At 37.9% G+C, this 14,018-nt stretch overlaps 2 protein-coding genes across 2 annotated transcripts; one reads left to right on the top strand and one right to left on the bottom strand.

The window, feature by feature from the left end:
* Positions 1-25: 25 nt before the first annotated feature.
* dmrt93B (doublesex-Mab related 93B) lies at positions 26-3,617 on the top strand. Its single transcript, XM_018102071.3, has 3 exons — positions 26-427; positions 1,894-2,454; positions 3,428-3,617. The coding sequence occupies exons 1-3, from the start codon at positions 188-190 to the stop codon at positions 3,587-3,589; spliced, it is 963 nt and encodes a 320-aa protein (XP_017957560.1). The 5' UTR covers positions 26-187; the 3' UTR covers positions 3,590-3,617.
* On the bottom strand, positions 3,611-9,682 carry HHEX (Hematopoietically expressed homeobox). Its single transcript, XM_018110775.3, has 2 exons — positions 8,569-9,682; positions 3,611-4,150 (listed from the first exon to the last, which is right to left on the bottom strand). The coding sequence occupies exons 1-2, from the start codon at positions 8,981-8,983 to the stop codon at positions 3,678-3,680; spliced, it is 888 nt and encodes a 295-aa protein (XP_017966264.1). The 5' UTR covers positions 8,984-9,682; the 3' UTR covers positions 3,611-3,677.
* Positions 9,683-14,018: the final 4,336 nt, after the last annotated feature.

Here is a 14,018-nt window from a genome sequence, read left to right as displayed (position 1 = left end):
CCAAGGCGCCTGCGTAAGTCAACAAACCGTGCAATTCGAAATTTCCTTTGAAACAATTGCACGCAAAAGCAAGTGTTTCCAAAATGTAGTTTCTTATAGCTTGTCATTAGACACGCTACAAATAACGCTCGCAACTTTCAATAATTATCAGTTTATTGGTATCTGTTGAATCCTTCTTCGTTGTAAGATGTCTGACGATAATTCAATTCATGCGAAACGCGCGCGACTCGCCCTCAGCTCTAAGACAACGAAATTGGCTGAAACGGCTCTACCTAAAGTCTCAAATCGCGTGCCCAAGTGCGCCCGCTGTCGCAATCACGGCATCATCTCCGAGCTGCGCGGCCACAAAAAGCTCTGCACCTACAAGAGCTGCAAGTGTGCCAAGTGCGTTCTGATCTTTGAGCGACAGCGCATTATGGCTGCACAGGTGAGATCTGATAGATGGAGTGGGAGAGAGATGGAGATCCTCCAAGAATGACAGAGAGAATGCCGGCGACAGTGATAGTTTGAGAGGAGAGGGAATAAGAAAGCCAATAAGCGGAAAAAGAGATGAAGACGGAAAGCAAAATAAAAGAAATTTAGAGTGAATTTAAATAAGAACAACTAGATATATTAAACAATAATTAGGAACAAATAAGGAAGCATTTAGGGACAGAGGGAAGAGACGGGTCAAAAGAAAGGGACTAGAAAGGAAATAGTATGAATGATAAAGGAGGGAGTGTAACTGGCACAGAAAGATAAAGAAATCAGACGAAAAAGAGAGGACAGAAATGAAGAAGTGAATTTAAATAAGAACAACTAGCAATTTAGAGAACTAGACATAGAGGGAAGAGGCAGATAGAAATTGAGAGATCAGATATTTGGAGGAAAAGGGAAAAGCTTTACTGTACAATTTGTGTTGTAAAAGTATTTGTTGCTGCCTGTCAATAGTAATATTTCTGTATCATTATCTTTACCTATCTTAATAATAGAAATAGTTATATAAAAGCAGCACTTCAACGTTTCGCCCGACATAAGTGACTTTGAATCTTTTTAAATACAACTTTTTCAAAATTCTTTCACAATATTTTATACAATTCACTATATTACGCCTAACTTTACACAATAATTACACTCTCCCTAACCCTATCATCCTTCAGTATTTCAATTAACACATTGCGTATCATAAGCTTCTCGCATCTTAATAGTTATTCCATTAGTATTGTCTTTAGATTAACCGAGGCAATGTCCTAATTTGAAAGATAAACAATCCAGAGCAAGGGCAATTGCGCCTGTATCCTTCTCCTGCTCTTGCTCCTGCTACTGCCTGCCCCTGCTGCAGGCCTTGGCAAACAAATGAAATACGAAATTCTGTTCAGATTTGTGTTAAACTTCTTCTGGTCCTCTCTCGGACTTGGTCAACGCCCGATGCCCTCGCCTGCTGTTGCTGATGATGGAAACTTGTCAAAGCGTACGAACAAATCGAGCTAAAATATCCGCTTACCAAATGTTTGCACAAGTGTTCAGCGGGCGGGCTCGCATTACAGAGGGAAAGGAAAACTAACTGGCCGAAAAATAGTTCCGCTTGTTCCCAGATTCGTCTGAATTGGAGTTTTCATACCATTCAATTGGCGAAATGCCAAAGAGCTCGAAGAGATTTCTAGTGAAGTTACGGCTCACATCTATTAGAGCTAAATAATCAAGTATTAAAGTTTTATTTTCTTTATCATTTCTCCTGCGGTGTTTGTGGATTCGGGAACGACCCAATTTCGCTTTCCCAAAGGAATTGCAGTTGGTTTTGGTGCTTTGTTTTGCTTCTCTGTTTACCGCACGTCAAGTCAAACAGAGATTCTGGAAAGTCGCCTCCAACACTTGTCGCATATTAATTTCAATTGGCATTCGGTCTGCTCGCAGGTTGCCCTCAAGCGCCAGCAGGCGGTGGAGGACGCGATTGCGCTGCGTCTGGTGGCAAATAAGACGGGACGCAAAATCGAGGCATTGCCGCCGGGCAGCATTTTCGGTTTGACCGTCACGCAGCCCAAGGAGCAGCCACAGTCAATGCAGCAGCAGCACCAGGAGCGGGAGCCGGAGCGGGAGCAGGAGCAGGAGCAAAAACAGGAAAAAGAACAACAGCAGCAACAAGAACGCCAGAAACTGGAATCCCAACCTGAATCTCTAGCCGTCGCCGAGGATCTGAGCGCAACGCGTCGCGACTTTGTCTCCCAGAGTGCGATCGATATGCTGGCTCAGCTCTTTCCTCAGCGCAAGCGATCCGTGCTGGAGCTGGTGCTCAAGCGCTGCGACCTGGACTTGATACGTGCCATCGAGAACGTCTCCGACGTCTCTGCCCAACCACCGCCGACGGAGCAAACGGCCGTGGAGCTGCTGCCACAGCTGCCGCCGCAGCCGTTGCAATCCCTGCAGCTGGCGATGCCACCGCGGAGCAGCGCCTTTCGCCCGGTCATAGCAGAACAGGTGAGTTAGGAGCTATGCCCTGTAGTCAATCTAAAAACTAGTGGATTATTGTATGTTTTATTGTTTATTTAAGTATTGATTTTCGTTGCTTAATTAATACTCTCTTGTTAAACTGTGAGCCTTTTCTCTAGTGTAATTATATTGTTCAACCTACAATGAAAATAATAATAATTGTGAGAGCAAAATATCTATTACAGCAGACGCGCAAGTTTTCAAAATACATATGTATATATAACTAGTGGTAAAATGGTTAAAAAAAAAAAAAAAAAAACTGTTTAGGATGGATGATTGCAGGAGAAACATTACTAACTAGAGGAAATTGCAAAAATGTATTTACATAAAGACACATCTCCAGAAAAGTCTACCACCAGTTATATGTCATTATATCACTATTTTTTCAAGATCTCTAGAATGAAATCACTTTACAAAAAGTAAACTTTTCTTAAAGCTCACTTCTTATTTTTCTTATTTTTACCTGTTTCCAACTGTTTTGATTACAAATATAGTTTTATGGAAACTATCCATCCCAGTTCCAAAAGTGTCCAGAATATATAGAAGCATTTTGATTTCATCATTATGAGCTTCGGGTATTTACAGTGTTCATCGCCTATAGTGTACACTATCAGAAATCTTGATACTCACTCACATCTTCAATTCACGAATTGTAGAATTTTAGACTACATATTCTTGTCTGCCTATCTTGGCTTAAGATCTCTTTCTCCCTCTATCTCTCTTTATCTCACTCTCTCTTTTTTATCTCTCTCACTCTCACTCTCCTTCTAATGAAGAAAGTATTTTTCGTCTTTTCACTTGTCTTATGTTTATTCAACTTTTGGCTCCTCAGAATCTCACTTTCTCGACGATCTTTTGGCATTAGTTCTCATTCTCATTCTTCCACCTTGAACATATATTGCGCCATCTGTTGCCTAATAGACGCATTTCTCAACTGTCAATTGCCTCATCTCTTTCACAGTATGCATCGAAGGCCTCGTCGACGGCAGCCGCGGCCATTTGTGCCTATCCCAAGTGGTTCGTGCCGCTCTCCTTTCCCGTTACCATGGGACATCTGTCGAACCTGGCGCCGCGCTGCAACCTGCCCAACTGCAGCTGCTTGGACAGCTATCAATTCCACTAACAACAACAACAACAACAATGCTATGTTAAAATCTAATAAATTTATTAAAACTACATATAAAAATAGAAATCTTAAATGGAATTTTTGGTCACGTTGCAACGTGTTGGGCACCATCCTCCCCAATGCTCTCCTCTTCGTCCTCGTCGTCCTCCTCATCCGCTGAGAGGTACATGCGATCCTCGTCCTCGCTGTGCCCCGTCCCGCGCTGAGCATAGGCTGCGCTGCTGCTGCTATTATTAGTATTCGCTGTGGGCGTGGCAGTGGCATGATTCGATTGTCGCTTGGTTTGATTCGCCCGACGCCACTTGGCGCGTCGATTCTGAAACCAGGTCTTCACCTGGCGATCCGTCAGCTTCAGCTGCAGCGCCAGATGCCGACGCTCCTCGGGCGACAAGTACTTGGAGCTGGCGAAACGATTCTCGAGATTTTTCGTCTGCTGCGACGTGAAGCGGATTTGACCGCCCTTCCGCTTCACGCCAAAGTTCGACATGTAAAAGCTGGCCGCCGGATATGCCGCATTGCAGTAGAGAGCGGCGGCAGCAGTCGCTGGATTGCTGAAACCTACAAAAACAAGTAGAGTTAATTAAATTGAATATATGTGTATAGGCTCAGTTGCTAGACTTAATTTTATGTTACTTTGAATCCTTAATAAATTAATTAACAAATATAAAATTAACAGAAAATCAATTTATTTATTTTTTATCTTAGCTAAACTAAATTTCATTTACATATATTTTAATTATTTAAAAAACTATTTGTGAGCTTTCATTAACTCACTTGCATTGCTATTTGCGTAGAAGAATCGGTGCTTGAGTTATGTTATTAACATAATGCTGTTAATAGCATAACATGGCACTGTGGGGGAGCAGCAATTTTTATTTGAGTAAAGTAAGGAAAAATAATATAAAATGAAGATTTAGAAAATGGTTGCAAATGAAAATTTAGAGCATAGTATATAATTTATATACTATAAAGACACCTATTGTCACAAAATGACGGAGTTCAACTGGAAGTTACCTTCTTCAGGCAACTCGCTATACTGACTTCCCTAAGCCTCGATGTGAACCAGGTTTAATGCGCTCGCTCATTTGTAGGCCCACCAGGAAAGATAATTTACTTTAAATCCGACTTTTTTCAATTTAATTGATTAGTGATTATTGATAATAAAGATTTATTGCATATTTTTATGTTTAACTTGTGAATTAAAGTCAGATTTTTTTTGCTCTAGTTAATCAATGCCGTTTTCTCCATTCAATTATTAAGATTTCATTAACGCTTACTAAAAAAATATAAATATAATTTATAATATGTAGTAAAAGCATAAATTGAAAAGACAAGTGAATTTATAAAAAATATATAACAAAACTCTAAACTTGGTATTTACATTCACAAATATTCAAAAATAAGAATACATATTTAATAATATCGAATAATATAATATAATAATATTTAATATCGAATAATATAGTAAATATATATGCATTACATCACATATATATGTATGTGCTTACATATGTAAATATCTAATATTCAAATGAATATTACTATTTCAAAGAAATACAATTTTAAATAAATGGAATTGAACTACACAGAATTTATTTATAACGCCATGGTAAGCTTTCCTTTATCGATATTTACTTTGTAATAAAGCAGCGCGAATCGTTGCTCGATTTTGATTGGCCACCTCGATTGGCTATTTGTCTCTCTTTCGCACACACTCTTCGTTTCGTATGCAGAGCGGACACGCCCACGCAAGCCGGCAGTTGGCCTGTGGGCAATTGAGGAAGAATCAATTGCCATAATTGTTATCGGAGGAGCAGCAGGCCAACAACTAATTCGATTGTTGTTATATGGGCCCACATAATGGAAGAGTGTCGAGTGGATGGCGTGATAAGGTGACTATCGCTGCTGCAGCGCTACCTATGTACATACCCATGTATGTATGTATGTATGTATGTAGGTATGAGAGTGAGAGACGGCAAACGGAAATTCGCACTCATATTTCTAATTAAACGGAGTGATACCTATCCATAGTGAGATCGTCTGACCTCAGTCTATATAACGTTTATAAATAGAAGCACATCACAAATATTTTGTATATGTGTATATATATCTGTGGGTATATATACCCTATAAAGCTAATGACGGTTGCGATTTAATGTCATAATTTAAATTGTACAAATACAATCATTAACGTTTATTTTTATTAAGTGGCGTATTGCGCGATAAGCCCGAGAACGTAGAGCCCCCACTCTAACCGTCTAGAACTTCCACTGCTCAGATTTCACTGGCTTTTTTTTTCTATTTTGATTTCTTGCACTTGAGAACAATTTGCTGCTAATCGTTCGTATATTAGATCAAGAGGCAAAAAAAAAAAAAAAGCTTTAAAATATATATAATATATAGACATACATATATAACCGAAATCTAGCAACACGTAGAGACGACAACGGACGTGCTTATCTCGATGTGAATCGAATAGCAATCGTCGCCAGAAGATGATGGACAGCGCCTATTAATCGCCTCTAATAGCATTTTTCGTTTAGATAAGCTCCCAAATATTGTCCAAAGATTGGAAAGTAAAATCGAATCGAATGGAATATGCCCTGTGCTCCAGCTAAGAACTGTCATATCAATAACAAGAATTTATATAACTAAAATAAATTGACAGAAGGCAAAAGCTATTTATTCTATAAGACACTTGATCAAACCTCGGCAATCCTCGTGGTAAGGTCGAAAAACATCGAAATTCCGTGAGTATATTATACAAAATATCCCAAATATATTTACATATATCAAGCATTTGAAGGAATGAAACTATCTAGATCTCTTGTCCCTGTCATTCAAAATATTTGGATGCTAAGAATATATCGTAGAATACCTGAATTGAAGTGTTATAAATAAATATCTTTTGTTTGATAAGATTTTAATTTTATATGTAAATGAATAAATATCTAGGAAATGTTGTTATGATTCTACGACAGTAAAATTTTCTTTTAAATTGAATACACATATATTATGTTAAATACTATTTACAGCATAAGTTCAATGTTAAAATGGATATAATATGTTATATACAAATATAGTACATATACAGACCTAATGCACAACTAATCCACTAGCATTATGAAACACAATCAATGATTCTTAACATTAAATGTCCACTTCAAGTTGAACAATTTCTGAACTAGATCACAAGCTTAGCTGAAGTCTTAATATAATAATATTAATGGTGAGTGCAAAAATAGTTTTCATTAATTTTGTTATCGAAAGGGGACGGAACTCTATTTAGAAACTTTAAATATGAACTTAAAGTAAAATTCGATATCGTAAGAGCAATAACTTCATTTGACTATAATCGCAAGCTGAACACAAGTACAAGTATATATGTATTTATAGGGTATCTCTTGGTCACAGTGTTAACTCGACATGTCATATGGCTGTAGTTGCTCCATTTGCCTGTCTGACGCTCACCTCAATTTCAAATATTTGTCATTCAGTGTGTGATAAGGGCTACCCGAGAAAAGTGCGTGTTATGTGATGACGGCAACCACGACAGGGGACTCGATTTTGAGAGGGATATGCAATGGGGCGAGGTAGGCCGCTAGGGTGATCGACTGTAGATCCCACGACGAGCCAGCTAATCTAACCCCGGTGAAATGCATACAGAGTGTGGGCGTTGCGGGCAGCTTAGGGGAGTGTAGGGTGTTTCAAGTGCCCATTGGCGCCAACACTTGACTTTGACAAAAATCAATGCACATTAATCATGCTGGGGGTAACTCGTAATACCCATACAATTTTTGGAAATACACAGTATGGGAAAAGACCTTGCAATGCATTTGAATACATGTTAAAGTTTTGAATGCGCATTTGAATGCAGATGAGCATGATGGATGAGAGATTTTAATTTAATGGATATTTACAAATCCAAGTTCATCGAACTTCAACTTGATCACTAATAAATATATGTTCAGATATTACTTTACGTTGTCTGTTGATGAAGAGCTGATGAGTGTAAAAACCAAGGACTAGAGTTTCTTTCAAATTATATTAATAATCTATATAATTTTTACCCATATTATGATAAAAATCAATTAATGATCCATTTTATATTTTTATATATCATATCATTTATATATATGAAGTATATGTATGTATATAATATATAACTTGCCACTTCCCAATATCTCAAGTCTAAAGTTGAACCAAGTTAATGATTTTCATTATCAAATTGGGTATGTTTTATTAGATACTATAGTTTGGACTTTTACCTAAGCTCGGTTATTAATTATGTATTTATATCGCTCATTCATTATGGGTATTATAAGTGAGCTGACTCATATCCGGTATTCCATAACGTTGCATGATCGAATGATACCTTTTCCAGTGCCCACTTGTCTCGGCAGGCCATAAAGAAACATGAACTTTGATACTGGATATGCTGTCATTATTTCGTAAGCAACTAAAAATTATATTGTCTTTCGATTGTATAAAAAATTCAAAGGAATCTAAGGAAGGTAGAGCTCACCAGCATGATTGTAAGGGAGAGAGAGCTACAATTTTATAGAATATAAATTATACAAATCGGACAATATCATCTGCGCTCTCAGAATTAATATCACTAAGTTATGCAGGTCAATGTTGACATTTTGACGGATGGATTTATCAATTATTGGAAACGTCGAAAATGTCTATTTCATAGAAAACCTGACTAATTTTGGCTCATGAATGATTATGATCGAGTATATTCTTGTTTAATATAAAATAATGTAAACTTACAAATATGATTATACTTAAAAGTTTAATATCTACAACAATTATATTGTGTGTACTGATAACAGTAATAATAACAATAACATAGCAATCACATGTACCTATAGGAAGGATTCAAAATCCGAAACCCATATTCCGATTATAAAACGTAGTTTTTTAATTTAAATATATCGGACACACACAAGTTATAAGGCGTTATAACTCACCTTCGCAATCCAGAAACGGACTGTATTGATCACAGTAGGCGGCTGGTTGGGCTGCTGCTGCTAACGCCGCGGCTTGGAAGTGTGGGATGAAGAGCGAAGAATTCTTCTGTAGATTTAGCATTTGCTGGTAGAACAACGAGGCGGGATCTGAGTAGACGGGATTGAGGCGCACCGATGACGGCGGTAATAAGGTGCCAGACCCGGACTCTAGATTCTTGAGTGCATATTGCGTGGATAGATCGTATATCGACTGCACTGGGGAGCCGGCTGGCGGTGCAAAGGCCGTGCAAGGACTCGACTGGGTGGGCGTTTGTGCCTGTGGTTTCTTGATCACTTCCGTTGTTTGTGTCTTGTGCTCCAGAATATTGTCTATGGAGAAGGCGGACCTGTTCGCCTTAAGTGTGTTGTTATCCATATTGTGATGGTGCTGTCCGATCTTTGGCGGTTCGAATGAAAAAGCGCCGAGCTGCGAGGAGAGACGACGCGTCTTGAACGGGCGCAGGCGATGAACTAATTGGAATGGCCGTTGGCGCTGGGCCCAATAAATTGTACTAAATCAGATTTCACAGAATATAATAGATTGTACATATACATATAATGTTGTGCTAATGGGTATAGATATCTATATTAACAATAATATAGCCGACGCTATGTAGATACGCATGTACATAGATAATGATGATGGGAGCGCCAGAAGGGGGCCTTGGTGGCCCACCATCGTATCGATAAGGTGGTAGCTTGCTCCCGGTAGGTAGGTAGGTCCGATAGCCCGTTGGCTTGGCCCTCAGTCCAATAGAGTCGATCCACCAGTCATATAAATCAAAACACTCGGGACTTATTAAACATACACACACACACACACATGCACACTCGCTCACTCACACATGTTTTGCCAACAGTGGCTGTCCAGTGCTGCCTTCTCATTCTTTATGTAGCTATCTCGCTCGCACGCATTGTCGGCTTTTTGTTTGATCGAGTAATTGTTAATCACTCGCTTATCGATATCGCTCGCACGTCGTTGTTTGTCGTTGTCGAGTTGTTGTTGTTGTTGTTGTTGTATACTCATCCTGCTCGTTGTTCTCATCCTCGTAGCACAACTACTGTTCGAACTGATATACCCTGTAACTGATGAAAAGCAAAGAGAGGTCTAACGAAAAGTATATTTACTTATTTCCATGTACTAACTCATGACTCTCCTATAAAAGTACTGAATAAAAATAAGAATTCCATTTATACAAGATTTATAGAATTTCTAGCCGAATTGCATACAAAGCTTTACCATATCTTTGAAATGTATATTTTGTTAAGAAAGCTAATCAATAAATCGGACTTACAATTTATACACAATTTTATAGGAAATTTCTACAATTTCTTATAGAGCAATTCATAGTCAAGCACTCCTAAGACACATGTATGATCTATTTATATTGCCTAATAAAAGTCCTTTAAAAATTATATATGAAGCTTTATGTTTATAAAATCTTCTTTTCCTTAGGGTATCTCATTGCCGTGCACACCCTCTGCTGCCACCCACATTCTCTGCTCGCATTCGTTTATTGTAGTTGTAAACAAATTAAAAGTACCAATAAGCTCTCACCGATTTCGGCTGCACTCCCGACTCCTCCCTCGATCTACACCTCCTTCACCCCCTCTGAACCTTACAGTCCCCGCTGTGATCTACAAATGTCGTCATCGCCAGCTCGTTTGATTGAGTAATCGAGTTGGTGCTACGAATTGAGCCTTCCGATGGTAGTTCCATATTTTGGGGAACTTTCGAAACAATTTATGCGTTTGTATAGCTGCTGAAATGCGGGAGGTGGTGGTGCCGCTGCTGCCTCTCTCTTATCAGTCGGGGGTAGTCGGGGTCCCCTTAAAGCCTTTGAGATGATGGATTACTTTTGATTTTGGGCATTGGCGTTTGCGATAAAATATACAAAATAAATGCGCCTAATTGTTGTTATTGTTATTTACTCGCTACCTGAGCGCGATATTGTTTTCAGGTCGCAGCTTATATCTTTCAGATACAAGCGTAAAAAGCCTGTATATGTTCTTTCGAGGGCGCTTGTTTAATTGTTTACAGAGTCAAGGGAGAAAATCCAAGAGTTCTGCTGACAATCAACTTCATTATCATAACTTTGAAAACTTTACACTTACCCTTATGCTGAGAATTTTTTCAAATATATTTCTATATAATCCATTCTCACCCTTTCCATTCCATTTAACTAGAAAACTCCAAAGTCTACATAAACCAATTTACAGTTTCTCATGGAATATTATTATATTTTCCCCCAAAATTTGTCATATATTTCGTATAATTTAAAAAATATCAAGTAGGCTCCACGAACCTTTTGAGTATCTCACACACAGCTACAAATATATTTATGTTAATTAGTTTTATAAAGATAAGTGGGATGTTTCCTAATAAATTACCGTCTATATACATAATAATATTTTATGTTATAATTCTCAAATCTCTAGCACCATAGAGTGGTGGGTATATAGAGTAAGTTCTAGCACTTTAAATCGAGGGTATCAACAAAAACATAACCAGATTTTAAGTGCTTAGCTTTAATATCTGTGAAATGATTTCGACGAGCAATTCATGCATACTCTTTCACTTACTGAATATTTACTACTACTTCGAATTAATAATCAATAATCTTGCCGAATCGAACACATCCAATCAATGCTGATAAGCCTCCTTTCGGCTGAATAATAAAAACTCATTATAAAGTTTTCACTGTAAATGTCAATTAATAGGCTATTATGTGAATCATTGGTTTTTTTTTTTTTTTTAGAATTTCACGACTCTAAAATTAGTAGTAGAGTAATCAAATTTGTTGAGTCAATTTAGTTCAGTTGACGAGTAAAAATCCAATAAAAGAAGAGTCATGCTGAAATATGTAAAAAATAAGTAAGAAGGTTGCAGTCGTGCATTACCGACTGCGGAATACTCATTCACACCCCATAAGCAATAGTAGCCAAGTTTAGCTTTAATACTGTAGAAGTTTTTCTCGATCTGCCACGCCCCTACTGGGCGTAGACACTTCATTTAAAGCCAGCTCATGGAACAAGCTAACCGTAAACTAGCTGCAAAAATTTGGATGCTTACGCTCAATAAATGAAAAAATTACAGGGTATTTTTTGATATGCCACGCCCCTAAAGAGGCGTAACAATATTATTTACGGAATCGACAGAGGAGGTTACTAGTAACTTAACTATCCAAAATAGCTCTTAAACTTTAGGAGATATAATCTTTTGCGGTTTGCCACGCCCACAATGGGCGGACATATATCCACACAAAACTTGTTAGTCTTGGGAGGTCAGCCCGAGTATACATAACAAATTTGGAGTCTCTAGCATCAATAGCTGAGTTTGAAAAATTACTATATCTTCAGGTCCGATTTGCCACGCCCCTAAAACATATAATTTGCTCATGAATCTTTAACATTAGCTCACGCGCAAAATTTTAACATTCTAGCTTTAAAACTTTAGGAGATACAGTTTTATCCGATACGCTCCTAATGGGCGTAGAGCCGTAGCACGTGATCTTGGGTGGTCGACGCGGATCTACATTCTAAATTTCAGCTTTCCAGCTCTTCAAATAATATGATTTCTGGCATATCGAAAAATGGATTTTGCGATTTTCCACGCCTCTAGATCGGGAAATTTTAACACTTTATAAATCGGAGATATACTCCACTATGTGATCCGAATTTCAAGTCTCAAGCCTCAATAGCGCCGAAATGAACTGTGTTCACACGGACAGACGAGCGGACAGCAAGACGGACATTACACAAAACCAATATACTCATTTCTCTTTCGTGACTGAGTATAAAAAGGTTGAAACCGGCGAGTAATTGATAAGCAAATACTTTGAAATACTTTAACATTTTCTTTTTTCTTTATTTTTAATTCTTAAATTTCATTGTCAAAATTTAAGTGTTATGAATGAACACAAAAATGCCAATAATATATTGATAATATGTGCTATCGTAAACCCATTTAAATCCACCTAGGCGAGTCGCAAATGGCATTTATTGTGTGGAAGCTTATGAAAGCTAGATAGATTGGCCGACCCATTTCAGAGTTACGCATTAGATATATCGAAAAATATTATAGGTGTATATTATTTGTTAGAGAGTGTGTATATATTTACCATCCACTTTTTAATTAAATTTAATTACCAGATGATTAAGTCCTGATGTGATCTTAAGCTTGATGTTCCAAGTTCCATATTTTCTTATCGCTCAAAGTGCTTACAATAACTTCCAGTGAAGTTGCATATATTTACCATATATTCTTCAAACTTACCCCACACGACTGACACGTTAATCAAAACTGTATTTCCTGAACACCCCACATTAATAGCTTGATTTCACTTTGATGCAATTTCTGGTAACTATTGTGACCGTATGAAATCTACACATTTTTATACCCTGAACCCATTGAAAATGGGAAAATCAGGGTATAATGTTTTTGTGTAAAAGTATGTAACAGGCAGAAGGAATCATCGCAGACCCCACAAAGTATATATATTCTTGATCAGCACGATGAGCTGAGTCGATATAGCCCTGTCCGTCTGTCCGTCCGTCCGTCCGTCTGTCCGTCCGTCCGTCTGTCCGTATGAACGCCGAGATCGCAGAAGATATAAGAGCTAGAGAGCTGAAATTTTTTGTGCATACTCGTGTATACCATACGCAGTACGAGTTTGCTTTATTTTTTCGATAACTCATCCGATAACATTTTTATCGAGAATAATCGAAAAATTGATTTTGTTTTTTGAGCCTCATTGGAATACTATTAAACATAGAGACTTCAGATTTACTGTGTATATATATATGATGAATACAAACATTTTGTAATCAACAGATTTTGGATACCACGCCCCCTTCGCCCCCAATTTGTAAAAAACGTATTTCAAGTACTAGAGACTTGTGCTTTAGAATGTACACACATTTTGACCATATGATAACGCTCTGAAAATTTCATTAAGATTGCATGTCTACGAAAAAAGTTATTCATCAAATAAATTCTCATACTATTGCCCACACTGCAGCGCAGCCCAAGCGCAGTCGCTGCTTACTGCGCAGTTAGCAGAGCGCGGGCGCTTGAGGGTGGATGCATGTGTATGTATGTGTGCGTGCATAAAAGAAGTGCAGAATGATAAGAATATCAGCTTGGAGGGTTCAGGGTATCTCCTAGTCGAGCAGTCTCGACTAGAGTCTTCTTACTTGTTATATATGTATCTAAAACTATTTCGAGTTTGCGCACGGCCTTTCACGCCATTTTGAATTATTAAATGCATGAATCACAATTGGTGCTTTAATGTGCTTATGGGCATTGAATGCTATGACAATCGTTGCCTTCAAGATTGCTGCATAAACAAGCCCCCAAATTGTACTTAAACAAATTACCAAATATTGTGAAAACCTTGATAAAAAGAATT

This window comes from Drosophila navojoa, chromosome 2 (assembly GCF_054131105.1).
Source record: "Drosophila navojoa isolate 15081-1374.11 chromosome 2, UAZ_NAV_1.0, whole genome shotgun sequence".
In the NCBI taxonomy this organism is placed as follows: Eukaryota; Metazoa; Arthropoda; class Insecta; order Diptera; family Drosophilidae; genus Drosophila; species Drosophila navojoa.
This window is presented reverse-complemented; position numbering and strand designations above follow the sequence as displayed.

What these genes read in the sequence shown, in the direction of transcription:
- dmrt93B (XM_018102071.3), top strand. Translation starts at nt 188, where the DNA reads ATGTCTGACGATAATTCAATTCATGCGAAACGCGCGCGACTCGCCCTC. An exon ending in AGCGCATTATGGCTGCACAG is followed by an intron (nt 428 to 1,893) that starts GTGAGATCTGAT and finishes GTCTGCTCGCAG; the next exon opens with GTTGCCCTCAAGCGCCAGCA. An exon ending in GCCCGGTCATAGCAGAACAG is followed by an intron (nt 2,455 to 3,427) that starts GTGAGTTAGGAG and finishes TCTCTTTCACAG; the next exon opens with TATGCATCGAAGGCCTCGTC.
- HHEX (XM_018110775.3), bottom strand. Translation starts at nt 8,983, where the DNA reads ATGGATAACAACACACTTAAGGCGAACAGGTCCGCCTTCTCCATAGAC. An exon ending in TCCGTTTCTGGATTGCGAAG is followed by an intron (nt 4,151 to 8,568) that starts GTGAGTTATAAC and finishes TTGTTTTTGTAG; the next exon opens with GTTTCAGCAATCCAGCGACT.